A 14,974-nucleotide genomic window follows, 5' to 3' on the forward strand; every position below is an offset into this window, starting at 1 on the left:
AATGTTTTTCTTTAATCTATAAGCATATGTTAGGCTATAACAGTAATAGATAGTCAGCAAAACTAATAAAACAGAATTATAGATCGATAGACGGATATCACTGGTGTTTTGTACTCCTGGGATCCAGTTTCCAGCATTATTGGGTACATTATAATAACTACTATTATAAAAGTTTTGGAATATATACTATGATGCACATAATCTATGGATATACCATTTACATTTTGCGTATTGTATGTTTATATATTTGTAAATATGTTGGCTCCAGAATTTTGGGTCTAAATGCCCTAGAATTGTGGAACAGAGTGTTCATAGGACATCTGTTATATCGTAATATACATAAAGTAAAAAACTAATAGTATAAACCTAAACTAGACAGCGTAAACTTGGTCTAAGTCTGCTTTAAAGTGATACTGTCACCTCCTTAGGGCCCTACTACACAGAGCGATAACTGGTTAAATCAGGCCAATTTGGCGGATTATCGCTCAGTGTAATAGAAAGATCAGCTGATGTAACAAGCGATGGCGGCTGATGGCTAATGATTGTAGTATAAAATCCCTTGCCTCAGGCCTCTGCAATCCTGTCTTCTGTTCCCTTCTGGTCCGGTCTCTGCACTGATAGGCCGCTCAGCCAATAACGCTATCCTGTCTCGGCCAGTGATTGGCTGAGCAGCCTGTCGGTGCAGAGACTGAACCAGAAGGGAACAGAGGACACAGCTGCAAAGACCAGGGAAGGCCTGAGAACACTGGGGGAAGGCCCAAGGACACCCGAGAACGTGATAAGGTAAGTAAATACTTTATTATTCTACACAAAAAGCAAGGGCAGCCCAATAGTCAACCAGTGTAATTGCTCAGCAAATGAGCCCAGATCTAGCAGATCAGCGCTCATTTACACTTTATGATCGGTCCGTGTAATAGGACCCTTACTCTAGCTTCATGTTATCAGTGACCAGTGTCACCTAGGGGAGGCTTCATGGCAGTTGGGCCCTATCTGATTGCTGGGGGAAGGGGTCATCCGCCATGAAGCCCCGCCCAGGTGACACTGGTCACTGAAGAAATGAAGTGATTTTAGAGCAGAGAGAAGACACAGACATGTGTTATACAGGTATATATTAAATATGCGGCATCCAAGCTTGTGGATGGTGCGGAGAGACGCACATAGAGTAAGGGGGTGACAATATCACTTTAAATATCAAACAGCCTGAGTCATTGTGATAAATCTTACCATGCACCTTATACTAAAGTCAGCAGAACCCACTAATCTATCATGCATGTTTTATACAAAAACTAGAGGTAACTAGAGAATCATTAGATCCTTTGTAATATGCAGCAAATAAAGAAAAAGAGATGATTTTAGCTTTTCGATGGCACAATAAGATCCCTATGTGATCCCCGTCTCCAGAATTCCATCACACATGGCAGCCTATGATGTCATAATGACACGAGAGTTGACTTGCAGCAATGATGCAGTGACAGAACAGATCACTATGTAGTACACGCACCATGGATAACGGCCACTTAGAAACCACCCTGAGCCCCCTAACTTGTTGTATCTATAAAGAGCTGAGAATGGAGGGGAAGTTATGCGACGTGGTACTCAAGGTCAGCGAGGTCTACTATAACGCTCACAAGATCATCCTGTGCGGCTGCAGTTCCTACTTTAGGTTAGTGTTTATCATATTTACAGAGAGATGTAACCTTAATGGGGTTATCTAGCATTAGAAAAACATGGCCAGTTTCTTCCAGAGACAGCACCCCTCTTGGCTCCAGGTCAGATGGGGGTTTGCAATTAAGCTCCACTATAATGAAGCTTACACTATAGCTCTGTATATCAACATTATAGCAATATATACACAAGCTGTTTCTAGAGCAGAGTGGCGGTTGGTAACCTTGACAACGGGCTGTCAACAATCGGAGGGACAGAGCAGTACATCAAGAGAAGGAGACATGTTTGCTAAATAAATTTATTTTATAAACATATTTGACATGACAAGCCCTACAAGTATAACTATGCTGGTTGGGATGAGAATAGCCCTGTAATGTAGAGAACAATGGGTTATTTTATTGCTCATACAGGCACATGGTCTGATCCATACATGCAGTCTGGCACTGCAGCTCATCCCATTAAGTCAAAGTGGCTGCACTACCAGGCCCAGCTACATATACATACAGGGTTTTATAGTTCTAGAAAACCTTATGGCTCCTAATCACTGCTGATCTTTGATTGATAAAAAAAAAAGAGTCCTCAAAGACCCCTCAATCACATATTGATATCCAGTGTGAACGAGTTACTGTCATTTGTAGTCATTTTTGACAGACTTATCAAAACATATGGGGGAGATTTATCAAACTGGTGTAAAGTGAGACTGGCTCAGTTGCCCCCGGCAACCAATCAGATTCCACCTTTCATTCCTTACAGACTCTTCGGAAAATGAAAAGTGGAATCTGATTGGTTGCTAGGGGAAACTGGGCCAGGTTCACTTTACACCAGTTTGATAAATCTCCCCCATTGATCCTGAGAAAAGCTGCGATCTCAAGGTACAGCCAGGGGTAGTCAGTCGTAGTGCCCTCCAGTCCCTGGCTCGCCAAACATCTGACTGTAAGCAGAAGAGTCGGGGAGAGACGCGCGCTGATGCACAGTTCCCCTGGCTTTATCTCTGGATCACAGGGGGTCTCAGGAGACCTGGTGTGATCAGTAACTTTTGATTAAAAATAAGTGAACTTGCCAAAAGTTTGAGTTCACACAAACCCAAACAATCAGCATCTGAATCCCGCTGCCTGGAGAAGGTGGATGCAGCCCAAGGACTGCCTAGAAAACATGGATGCAGTCTACGGCCTTTCGCTGTATCCATGTTTTCCAGGCAGTCCTCAGGCTGCATCCACCTTCTCCAGGCAGCGGAATTCAAATACTGATCGTTCAGCAAGTTTGCTCATCTCTACTTTTGATATTTACAATGACTTGTCAAAGATTACTTTAAATGACAGCAACACTTTAAGGATATCCTGGAAAGTTTTCCTGGAAAATCCAGTTTCCTCCAACTAACTCTGTCTTACAATGGCACTGTCGCTGGTTAGCTATGCTCTTACTCCTAACCTATTTGTATTTGCAGCGTATTATTCACAAGTAGCTGGAACAAACCTGAGCAGAAAGTGTACGACATCCCGGATGTGTGTTCAGACATAATGGAGATGATACTAGAGTATGCCTACACCCACTCCGTAAAAATCAACCAGGACAACGTGGAGAACCTCTTCATTGCGGCAGATTACTTCAACATTATAGACCTTATACAAGTATGCTCCGAATTCATGATGAACCAACTGTGCCCAGAAAACAGCATTGGCATCTACAAGTTCACCGAGTATTATCATTGCCATGAGCTTCATCAGAAGGCGTACATGTATATCCTGCATAACTTTGAAGATACCATGAAGACCTCAGATGAATTTCTCAACCTTTCACCTACAGATCTTAAAAGTCTTATAGAAAAAGATGAACTTAATGTTAAAAGGGAGGAAACTGTATTTGAAGCCATTATAAAGTGGATCAATCATAGACCAGAAAATCGGAGACATCATATTCCAGATCTTCTTCCAGAGGTAAATCTTATAAAGCATACCTATCATTTAAACAAACTTCTAACGAACTAGAACAAAGGGTCAGAAGAGCTTTGTCCTATGCCCTCTGCCCCTTCATCTCCGCTCTCAATGGTAAAGTATCAGTGGACAACATTACATTGGAGCCTATAGAACTTCCAGTAGCCAGATCTACTGGAAGTTCCATAGGCTCCCATTATGATCCTGTCTACTTCTAACATGTTAAAGCGACATGTCAGAAGTTGTATCGGTAATAGTCCGGATGCTGAGACCCCCACGATTGCCAGAACAAAGGGTTAGAAAAGCTTGGCCTACGCCCTCTGCCCCTTCATCTCCGCTCTCAATGGTAAAGTATCAGTGGATGGAAATTTAAGGGAGCCTATAGAACTTCTGATAGCCACATCTACTAGGCTGCCATTATAATTTCGTCTACTTCTAACATGTTATAGCAACATGTCAGACGTAGCATCGGTAAAGGTCCAGATGCTGAGACCCCCAACAATTGCTAGAACAAAAAGCTTTGCCCTACGCTCTTTGCCACTTCATCTCCGCTCTCAATGGTAAAGTATCAGTGGACAGAATTATAATGGAGCCTATAGAACTTCTGGTAACCACATCTACTGGAAGTTTCATAGGCTCCAATTATAATTCCGTCTACCGCTACATTAGCAATGAGAGCAGAGACGAAGGGGCACAGCGCACGGTGCTGAGCACATCTGCCCCTTCGCTCTACTGATCGGTGTGGTCTTATTACCCAGACCCCCACAGATACAAACCTCTGACATGTCACTATTAGTGATGAGCGAACATCCCGAAGTTCGGTTCAGATCTAGAACACAAACTTAAAAAAAAGATTGTGATTGGTTCGTTTTCACCGAACATTCACGAACAAGTAACGAACGCACAGTAAAAGCGTAATTTTGGTCTATGCACATGCATACAGATTATGAGATGCAAAGCGTAAATTACACAGTGGCGTACATTCGCAAGTTCAAATATTTTCAAAAATGATCGTTCTAACCATTCCGATTATTGAACAAATTGTTCCTGAATGGAAAACACGTTTGTACAAACATACGGACATTTCCGAACAGGTTCACTCATCACTTGTCACAATGACAGGTCAGAAGTTTGTTTAACTAATAGATACCCTTTAAAGGGTTTCTGTCTGAATAATAGTTGATGTTATATTATGAATATTACTACAGTGTAGATGTTGTTGTTTTTTTATAACTGTATACTGCATTACCGTTTTTCACTAGGTTCGCTTTGCCTTTATTTATCATGACTACTTCTACAACAACGTCAAAGCCAACAGCTATGTTAAAGGTAATAAAGCGTGTAAGCCTATCCTTCAGAAGGCTTCCAGAGCTCAATATGACCTGAACATGGATGACTCCACAGATTCTGAAATGGACAATAACATGAGAAGACCTCGTATTCCTTATTCAGTTTTGTTAGCTTTTGGTGGCTGGAGTGGAGGTGGCCCAACCAATGCCATTGAGTCATACGATGCTCGTGCTGACAGATGGGTCAACGTTACATATGAAATGGAGAATCCAAGAGCTTATCATGGGACTGTATACTTAAAGGACCACGTCTACATCATTGGTGGATTTGACAGCTTGGATTATTTTAACAACGTGAGACGTTTCAACCCTGTCACGAAAATATGGCAGGAGGTAGCACCCATGTACTCAAAAAGGTGTTATGTCAGTGTCACCATCCACAATGAAAATATCTATGCGATGGGGGGCTTCGATGGCTATTTTCGCCTGAACACTGCTGAACGGTATGACCCAGAAACCAACCAATGGAGTCTCATTCCCCCAATGAATGAACAGAGGAGTGATGCTGGTGCCACCACACTTAACAACAAGGTAAGAATTTACTGATCTTTACTGAAGGGACAATTGGGCCAGATCTAAGAACGCTCTTTCATAGCTCTAGAAACGTTGACTGTAGGGATGCAAACGCTTAAAGCGAATGTAACATCAGGCTAGTGGCGCCGTAAAAAACTGACATGTCAGTTTCTGCAGCCGCTATTCATTGAATAGCGGCCACAGAAAGCTCTGTCAGTGCACACTATGGAGTGAGCGGCTCCGGCCCCACGCTCCATAGTGTGCAGTGGGGAGTTCTGATGCAGGCGGCGCATGGATGCGCCCGCATCAGAACTCTGCGGCCCTAAAGATCATCTGGCACCGGCTGAGATGATCTTTTCGGGGACCGACAGCTCCGGAACGGCCGGTCTCTTATACAGTATAAACATAGCCTATTGCTGTATTTTGTGCTAGAATCTGATGATTTCATGAGATTCATTGGTTGCTCCTCCCTCACATTATCCCTTACCTGTGACGGACAGATATCTTCCTATATAGTTGATGCAGAGAATCTTTCAATTACAGGCAGAACATTTTTCTTAATATATAGCTGGCGGGGCATTAAACAAAAAAGAAGTCATACTTACCTACCCTAATCTTATAGAGGTTCCCAGTCCCCCTTCATCATCATTATCTCCTAGTTTCTTGCGCATTTTTTCCCTGCAGGAATTTCCCGCTCAGCCAATCGCTGGCTCCAATGTTGATCTGTCTCAGCCAGTCACTAGCTCAGCAGGCAATTCTTGCAGGTACAACATGTCCCAAGAAGCCATTGGAATGGCAGCTGCAGGAGATTGGGGTTGGTGAGTATGACTTCTTTTTTATGTTTTATGATCTCCCAGTCAAAAGGATTTTCTACAAATTTCTAATGCACATCTTCTTTCAATGTCTCGCGATATCAAAGATAAGTGTCTGATGCCAACAAATGAGAACGCTACTCTTTACATTTAAAGGGAACCTGTCATTCTTGCTTCTGGGGCAGAGCCCCGCATACTTAATCCTTCCAGGAATTTCCGCTCCTGGACCCGATACCGGGGCGGAGAACTCGCCGCCCGAAGCTGTGTGTGTGCTGTATGCAAATCACTAGAAATGAGTCCGACATCCATAGAAAATGACTGCTCCAGTGATTTGCATATAGCGCACGCACAGCTTCGGGCGGCGATTTCTCCACCCTGGGACCGGGTCCAGGAACGGGACTTTCTGGAAGGATTAAGTATGCGGGGCTCTAGCGGGGGGGGGGGGGGGGGGGGAGCGGGATCTGCCCTTGCGGCCGGGGTGACAGGTCCTCTTAAAAGACTAAGATGTACATAACTCGCCCTGATCTGAGAAGTGAATAAAATTGAATGTGGTTTAGGCAATGTTCTGTGAGCTAAATACGTTAGCAGTAATTGTATACATTTTACTGATACTCTATCACAGTCAAGCTTCTCAGTTATACTGATCATTTTGTCTAACAACATAGAATAATACTCATCTGGAAGTATCATAATACATCAAAGCTGTAGATCCATTTCCCTAGCTCAGGGTTTGCAGTGAATCAAAGTATTTCCTATTCTGGAGAGAAAATTCATAACAGAATTCTTAGATTCATTCATGAGTGGAGAAGAACAAATTGATTGGATTAGAATTAATTTTGCTTTTAATTTCCCAGGAAATTTTGATTAATGTTGATCAAGCATTTGTGCTGGGTAAATCAAGTGGTAGTTAGGCCTTCTCTGTGCATCCATATAGTAGTTAGATTTCTATTTGCATCCATATAGTAGTTTGGCCCCCTTGTCTCCCTATAGTAGCAGGCCCTTCTGTACCCCCATTTAGTAGTTTGTCCCCTCTGTCTCCATATAGTAGTAGGCCCTTCTGTACCCCCATATAGTAGTTAGCCTTCTATTTGCACCCATATAGTAGTTTGGCCCCTTTGTCTCCATATAGTAGTAGGCCCTTCTGTACCCCCATATAGTAGTTAGGCCCAGCTGTCTCTATATAGTATGGTTGTTAGCAGGGGCGGACACAGACTGCAGAGAGCCCCTGTGCAGAAAATGTGTTTGGGCCCCCATAACCTATTCCACCTTTCTGCCTTAAAGGCGCACACATATTTTCACCTGGGTATTGCGGTACATGTGTTCTGGTTTCTCGGGAGGGCCCTACAGCACAGCACAGATGCCAGGGCCCACTAAAGGACTGTACTGCAGTCTGCATAGGCCCCAGTGTGGGACTGGGTTACCTGTGGCCCACCAATAGAACTGATAATGGGGGGCACCCAAAAAAAGAACCCATCAGAAGCGACATGCTGACCTGGTCCCATCCCGTACTGATGTATCTGTGACCACAACTCCCTGAATAACAATAACTACAACTTTCAGCATGCCTTACACTTATGAAACACTCAGAGAAAGATTTGTCTATTTATTTGTACTTCAAATCCCAGCACATCCTGAGGGCTGCAGTAAATGCTGGGAGTTGTAGTGTTTACAGCTGTTGTACTTGGAGGGTCCTGGGTGCATTGTACACTGAATGTATAGCTTAGTTTGTAGAAGTGACCCCAGAACAGCACTAATAGGGGATAGAACAAAGGGGCCCTTAATTACTGTTCGGGTATAGGTGGGATACATGTACTGTATGTGGCTGCTTTGGGGGGAGATGAAAGAAAAACAACCACGCTGCAGGGGGGCACAGTTATTGGCCCCCAAAAAAGGCATAAACTTATAATCAAACATCAACATGGGGGGGGGCTCTGTGCTTCCCTTATGGGCCTATTACACCGTTCGTTTAGAGGAGCAAACGAGCGCTCTCAGCGCTCGTTTGCTCCTCGTTCCCCGCTCGCTGCCGCCGCTATTCAACGCGGCTGCAGCGAGCGGGTGAGTGCGGGAGGGGGCGGCGGGGAGCTGCAGGGGGGCTGCCCGGGGGATCGCTGATCGTCCGGGCAGCCTATAGGATATAGCAGCGTCTGCTGCCGACGCTCCTATTCAATGGAGCGACCGCAGCAGATCGCTGCTATATCAGTCGCTTGTTTTTCAACATGTTGAAAAACAAGCGACTGCAACGATCAGCCGACATGAACGATGTCGGCTGATCGTTGCACTCTATTCCACGGGACGATTATCGTCCGTAGCGGCTGATATCGGCCGAATACAAACGATAATCGTTCCGTGGAATAGGGCCTTTACACAGTCCACCCTCTATCTTACAACTTTCAGCAGCCTGACGGACACACTGACAATAATCACTCACTGTCAGAGCTGCTGCTGCTGCTCCTCTTCACAGTCCCGTCCCTGACAGCCATAACCCTGCAGGATCCCTCCATCCCCTGTCACCACACGCTCTCTCCTCCTCACACAAGGTATGCCGGACAGTGGAGTACAGGAGAGGGAGGGGCTGTCAGCACACGCTTTCTCTCCTCTCCTCCTCACACAAGGTATGCAGGACAGTGGAGTACAGGAGAGGGAGGGGCTTCAGCAGCAGCGTGAAGGAGCAGAGAGAAAAGCCAGCCCTGGATGGGCACAGCATCCAGTGACTAAGAGGGGTCCCCAGGAGCAGAGGGCCTGCACTTCCCAGGTGTTGGTACCCCCTTGGGGGGCCAACTACAGACATGTGCCATGCTGAGCTGACACTTTACAGTCTGATCCTGGCAGGCCCCTCTATTGGCCTGGGTAGCTGAACAGGCGGCACAAGTGATATGTCCGCCACTGGTAGTTAGACCTTTCTGTATCCCCCTGTAGGTAATCCCTCTGGCAGGGGTGTCACAATTCACCAGTGTCTCCTCCCCTGGTGGCCGGGTGGGCCCCCAGAACTTGCCCAGGTTCTCTGAATTCTGACACTGATTCTGGGGGGTTCCTTAATGATTCCCTAGTTCCCCAGTGGGCCCGATCAAGCCTAAGTTTAGTAGTATGTTAAGAACAAAAACATTTGTATGTCTTGTCTGCTACATTATTGACCATGCACTCAAATCTGAACCCTCAAGGTATATACTCACTATCACTCAAGTTGATATTGGACTGCTTGTTAAATAGACTTCCGTATTCTTTGTTCTGTAAGACAACTATTGACTAGTTCAGTTCATCTTCTATATATACTGTATTTAAAAAAAATTCATGTTCATTATTATGTTTTGTATAGATATATATTTGTGGAGGATTCAATGGGAATGAGTGCTTATTCAGTGCCGAGATGTACAACCCTGCTACCAAACAATGGACTATGATCGCCCCAATGATGGCCAGGCGTAGCGGAGTGGGAGTTGTGGCCTATGGAGGAAAAGTATATGCGGTATGGAGGACTCCTATAGAATATTTGTTATTAGACACACTGTTTACAGATTATCAAAGTACTTGTTCCAGGACTGCATGTGCATCTATAATATATACTGTATGTGTTGTAGAATATACATGTACATTATTAAATGTATGTATGTACTCTATTATATGTATGTATTGTATTAGTCAATGATTAAATGATCCTTATTGTAATATTTCAGGTTGGAGGATTTGATGGAACTAATCGCCTCAATAATGCGGAGGCGTACAACCCTGATGACAACACCTGGAGTGAAGTAGCTGCCATGTACACGCCAAGAAGCAATTTTGGGATTGAAGTTTTGGACCAGCTTCTTTTTGTTATCGGAGGATTTAATGGATTCACCACCACAATGGATGCCGAATGTTATGATGAAAATACTAATGAGTGGTATGAAATTTACGGTATGAGCATCCACCGTAGCGCCTTAAGCTGCTGTGTAGTACACGGCCTTCCCAACGTCACAGACTACATAGCCAGTCGGGATCACCAATCTAGGAATGAAGTTAGGGGATCCTCCTCCACAAGATCTCTACCATAGTGATACCACACCATCTCATAATAAAATTACTATAGACTGAACTGTAATTGGTTTCTTACCATGTGATTGAATTGGTCTAAATGGTCAGGTAATAAGATAAGTTTCTGGACCATAGTGAATAGGCAACACTATGCATTTTTTTTATCAAAAACTTCAATGGGCACTGTCACCATGAATAACTTTTGACATATCATCCATCATATCCAAAGTTATTGATCACAGCGTGTCTCACTGCCGTGACCCGCTCAGATCAGAAGATATGGCCGGGAAGAGAGCATGGCAGCATGATCAACTTCCTAGACGGCCCCTCATTCCATCAATGTAAGTCTATGAGAAAATATTAATGGAATGAGTGGCCATATGGGTAATACGACAGTAGGGGAGGGTAGACACTGGTAGTGTGAAGGAGGCTGAGTTATTTTTGGTTGTAGGCTTTCCTAAAGAAATGGGTTTTCAGGTGGTTTTTGAAGGTTATGATGGTGGGTGAGAGTGACATACTGAGTTAGTGAGTTCCAGACTATAGTGGATGCAGGTAAGAAATCATCAAGAGATTAAATGGGTACTTCAGAGAGGTTTTTTTTTTTCCTTTTGATATACTGCGTTAAAGGGGTAGTTAAGCAAAAAAAAAAAAAAAAAAATGGTACCAGAAAGTGCCATAGATTTATAATTTACTTTTATTAAAAAATCTCAAGTCTTCCAGTACATCAGCTGCTGAATGTCCTGCAGTAAGTGGTGTATTCTTTCCAGTCTGGAGAGCAGGAAAGGTTTTCTATTAGGAATTGCTACTGCTCTGGACAGTTCCTGACATGGACAGAGATGGCAGCAGAGAGCACTGTGTCAGACTGTATATAATACACCACTTCTTGCGGGACATACAGCAGCTGATAAGTACTGAAGAACTTAAGATTTATTAATAGAAGTAAATAAATAAAAATCTCTGGCACTTTCTGCCATCAGTTGATTTGAAAGAAAAAAAATGTGGGGGTGAACAACCCCTTTAAGAGGGCTCGTCCTTGACTAGAGAACAACAACTGTATATTAATTTTCAGAGGTTGGAAGCCAACTTATTCAAGGATCCTTTGGCTTCACAGGTTTTTCCTACAGTTTCTTTATTTTAAATCCTCCAGCAAGTTACAATGAGGGAGATCTGGTGAGTGTTAGGCTGCGTTCACACTACGTATATTTCAGTCAGTATTGCAACCAAAACCAGGAGTGGATTAAAAACACAGAAAGGCTCTGTTCACACAATGTTGAAATTGAGTGGATGGCCGCCATATAACAGTAAATAACTGCCATTATTTCAATACAACAGCCGTTGTTTTAAAATAACAGCAAATATTTGCCATTATATGACGGCCATCCACTCAATTTCAACATTGTGTGAACAGAGCCTTTCTGTGTTTTAAATCCACTCCTGGTTTTGGTTGCAATACTGACTGAAATATACATATACTGACTGAAATATACGTAGTGTGAACGCAGCCTTAGGCTGGGTTCACACTATGGGCCACATGTATCATCCTGCGAACGGATGATTTTCAGCGGAAAGTGTCGATTTGCGTATTTTTTTATACGCAAATGGCCGATCTGCGAATAAAATATTCACAAATCGGCACTTTCCGCCGAGTACGCCAGGGGGGCGGAAAGGGGGCGTGTAGTGGGCGGAAGTCTGCGCGATTTACCATCCGTTCCGCCCAAATATACGCCGAAAACCTACTCCAGTCCTCAGCTGGCGTAGGTCTTCGGCGGTGCGCACCGGCGCGCAGGGGATTAATGTAGAGGCAGTCCGCCTCTACATAAATCTCCGTGGCGCCGGAACTGCGAGGGCATTTTTAAGTCCAGCGTAAAAAACGCCGGACTTAATAAATGCCCCCCTATGTATATTTGAGGCTGTATTTGGTCCTCATGTCAGGTCCTCATAGCAACCAAAACCAGGAGTGGATTGAAAACACAGAAAGGATCTGTTCACATAATGTTGAAATTGAGTGGCTGGCCGACATATAACAGTAAATAACTTCCATTATTTCAATATAACAGACGTTGTTTTAAAATAACAGCACATATTTGCCATTAAATGACGGCCATCCACTCAATTACAACATTATGTGAACAGAGCCTTTCTGTGTTTTCAATCCACTCCTTGTCTTGGTTGCTATACAGCCTCAAATATACAGCCTCAAATATACGTAGTGTGAACATAGCCTTAGGCTATGTTCACACTATATATGTGTGTGGCTGTATTTTTTATGCGGCTGGAAATGTGCGGCTGAAACTACGGCCGTGGGAAAAAATAGACATGCGGCTGAAAACATACGGTCATTTACTTGGAAATCTGGTTCAACTAAAAATAACAAATAAAATGTTAAGAAAGTGATGCAAACACCTCTGGATGCATCTGGGAAAGCAGGAAAACAGTTTACAGGAATCGCTATTACCGGGGTTTGCAATCCTCTGCAGTATGCCGATGCCGATGCCTCTCATGGTTAATATATTGAATTAATAAAACACATTTTCGTTGTAATAAAATAATTAAATTTAAACGAATCCATCATTTTGCAATTAAATATACTGTTAAAATAAATATATATATATATATATAAATAAATGTATATTTATATATATATTTATTTTTTGACAGTATATTTAATTGCACAATAATGAATTTGTTTAAATTAAATTATTGAACAACGAAACTGATTTTATTACAACGAAAATGTGTTTTATTAATTAAATATTAATTAGTACAGGAAGCTCCAGTAAGCCGTTAATTCTTTTTTTTTCTCCAAACTTATTTTATTGAAAAGGTCAGTTAAGCATAAACAATAAGCATTAGGGAACACGCAGTTCCTTGCTCAGAAATACAATCAGTTTGATACATAGAGTGACCTCATTTTTTGACATTTTCTGCTATAACAAGTTATGATACATGTACTTAAAGAAAATTTACAGAGACCACATACATTCCCAACGTTCTAAATGGTCTAAATAAAAGCGACCGGTTGGGAAAAGCAGAAAGAGTGTAATAAAAAAAATTAACATAAGAAGGTATTTGAGTAAAAGTGGAATGAATGTGTACCGATAGTCCTTACATTTTGTACTATAATGAAATAACCGTATGACATAAAGTAGAGAGAAGAATATTTGTTGGCTCTCAATACGAGCATTCTAAGTACTGTCTAGGTAGAGGTGGAGGATTGTAGATATTTTTTGTAATATATGTTCCACAGTTCCCACAGAGTTAGATACTTCTCATGTGTGCCAGATTCCCAGCTGCATAACTCTTCTAATCTTGCTATGAGTTGAACTTTTTCCATCCATTCGTTTAGGGTGGGTGAAATATCCTCTCTCCAGTGCAGTGGGATTAGCAGTTTTGCAGCTGTCAGTAATAGAGTTGGTAGGTGGTTTTTAGATGGTGTAAACCTCTGATTGGGTGTCACGGCCGCAGCGGCGTCTCGCGTTCCGGGCCGCCGCCGCGACCGCCTCCTGCCCCATGCAGCAGCCGGTGTCCATAGTCAGGGACCCGGCGCTGCTATTACTTCGGCCCCGGGGGGCGCCTCACCTCTCCACGCTCCTGTCTCTCGCTGTGCCGGCCGGCGCGCGCGTCCCCGCCTCCTAAGGCGCGCGCGCGCCGGCTGTCTCAGATTTAAAGGGGCAGTGCGCTCCTAATTGGTAGTAGCACCCAATCACTCCCCTATAAATCCCAGCATGCCCTGTCCCTTGTGTTGGAGCCTCTACATGCTTCCCATAGCGTTTGGCCCAGCCCCTGTTGTTCCTGTTTCCTATCTGCCACCTGGTCCCAAGTCCTTGTTCCTGATTCCTTCCCGCTACCTGGTCCCTAGTCCTTGTTCCTGGTTCCTATCCGTTACCTGGTCCCTTGTCTGTGTTCCTGGTTCCTGTTCCCCTGTGTCACCGTGGCTCCTGAGTTCAGCCTGTCACCTGCGGACACGCCTACTGCTCCTGCCACGCCTCGCCTGCCGTCACCAGCAACCAAGCCAGGGGTAGCGACCTGGGGGTCGCCTGCCGCAGCAAGTCCATCCCGCCTTGCGGCGGGCTCTGGTGAAAACCAGCGGCCCCTTAGACTCCGCTCCCTGGTGAGGTTAGTGCCATCGCTGGTGCCGGTCCAGTGGATCCACTACTCCAGGCGTTACAGTAGGCTCCAACCATGGATCCCAGCGAGGTGCCTGATCTCCGTGACGTCGCCAGAGTGGTCGCTCAACAGGCGCAACAAATCCTGAAACAGTCGCAGCAGATCCAGCAACTCACTGCCGCCTTACAGCGCACACCACCTCCTGACGCTGTTTCTACACTCCGACTTGCTCTCCCAAGCAAATACTCTGGTGACTCCAAGTTGTGCAGAGGATTCCTGACTCAGTGCACCATGCATATTGAACTTTTAAGTAGTCAGTTTTCCACCGAGCGCTCTAAAGGGGCTTTCATCATCAGCCTATTGGAGGGTAGAGCCCTGGCCTGGGCCACGCCACTGTGGGACCGTGATGATCCTGTTGCTGCCAATCTCTGGGCCTTCCTATTCGAGTTTCGCTCTGTCTTTGAGGAACCTGCCCGTGCTTCTTCAGCCGAGACTGCTCTCCTCAACCTCTCTCAAGGGAGCTCCTCTGTTGGTGACTACGCCATCCAGTTCCGTACCCTGGCGGCTGAATTGGACTGGAATGAAG

General features: G+C 44.3%; 1 protein-coding gene across 3 annotated transcripts; it reads left to right on the forward strand.

Annotated features, from left to right (window-relative positions):
- Positions 1–708: 708 nt before the first annotated feature.
- Positions 709–10,348, forward strand: KLHL10 (kelch like family member 10). Of its 3 annotated transcripts, none has more exons than XM_069960498.1 (5): positions 709–783; positions 3,110–3,599; positions 4,859–5,476; positions 9,584–9,733; positions 9,942–10,348. In XM_069960498.1, the coding sequence occupies exons 2-5, from the start codon at positions 3,183–3,185 to the stop codon at positions 10,299–10,301; spliced, it is 1,545 nt and encodes a 514-aa protein (XP_069816599.1). In that variant the 5' UTR covers positions 709–783; positions 3,110–3,182; the 3' UTR covers positions 10,302–10,348. The 3 variants fall into 3 exon arrangements, with proteins under 3 accessions (XP_069816599.1, XP_069816597.1, XP_069816598.1); XM_069960496.1 differs by lacking the exon at positions 709–783 and adding an exon at positions 1,446–1,663; XM_069960497.1 differs by lacking the exon at positions 709–783 and adding an exon at positions 1,856–1,948.
- Positions 10,349–14,974: the final 4,626 nt, after the last annotated feature.

This window comes from Dendropsophus ebraccatus, chromosome 2 (genome assembly GCF_027789765.1).
Source record: "Dendropsophus ebraccatus isolate aDenEbr1 chromosome 2, aDenEbr1.pat, whole genome shotgun sequence".
In the NCBI taxonomy this organism is placed as follows: Eukaryota; Metazoa; Chordata; class Amphibia; order Anura; family Hylidae; genus Dendropsophus; species Dendropsophus ebraccatus.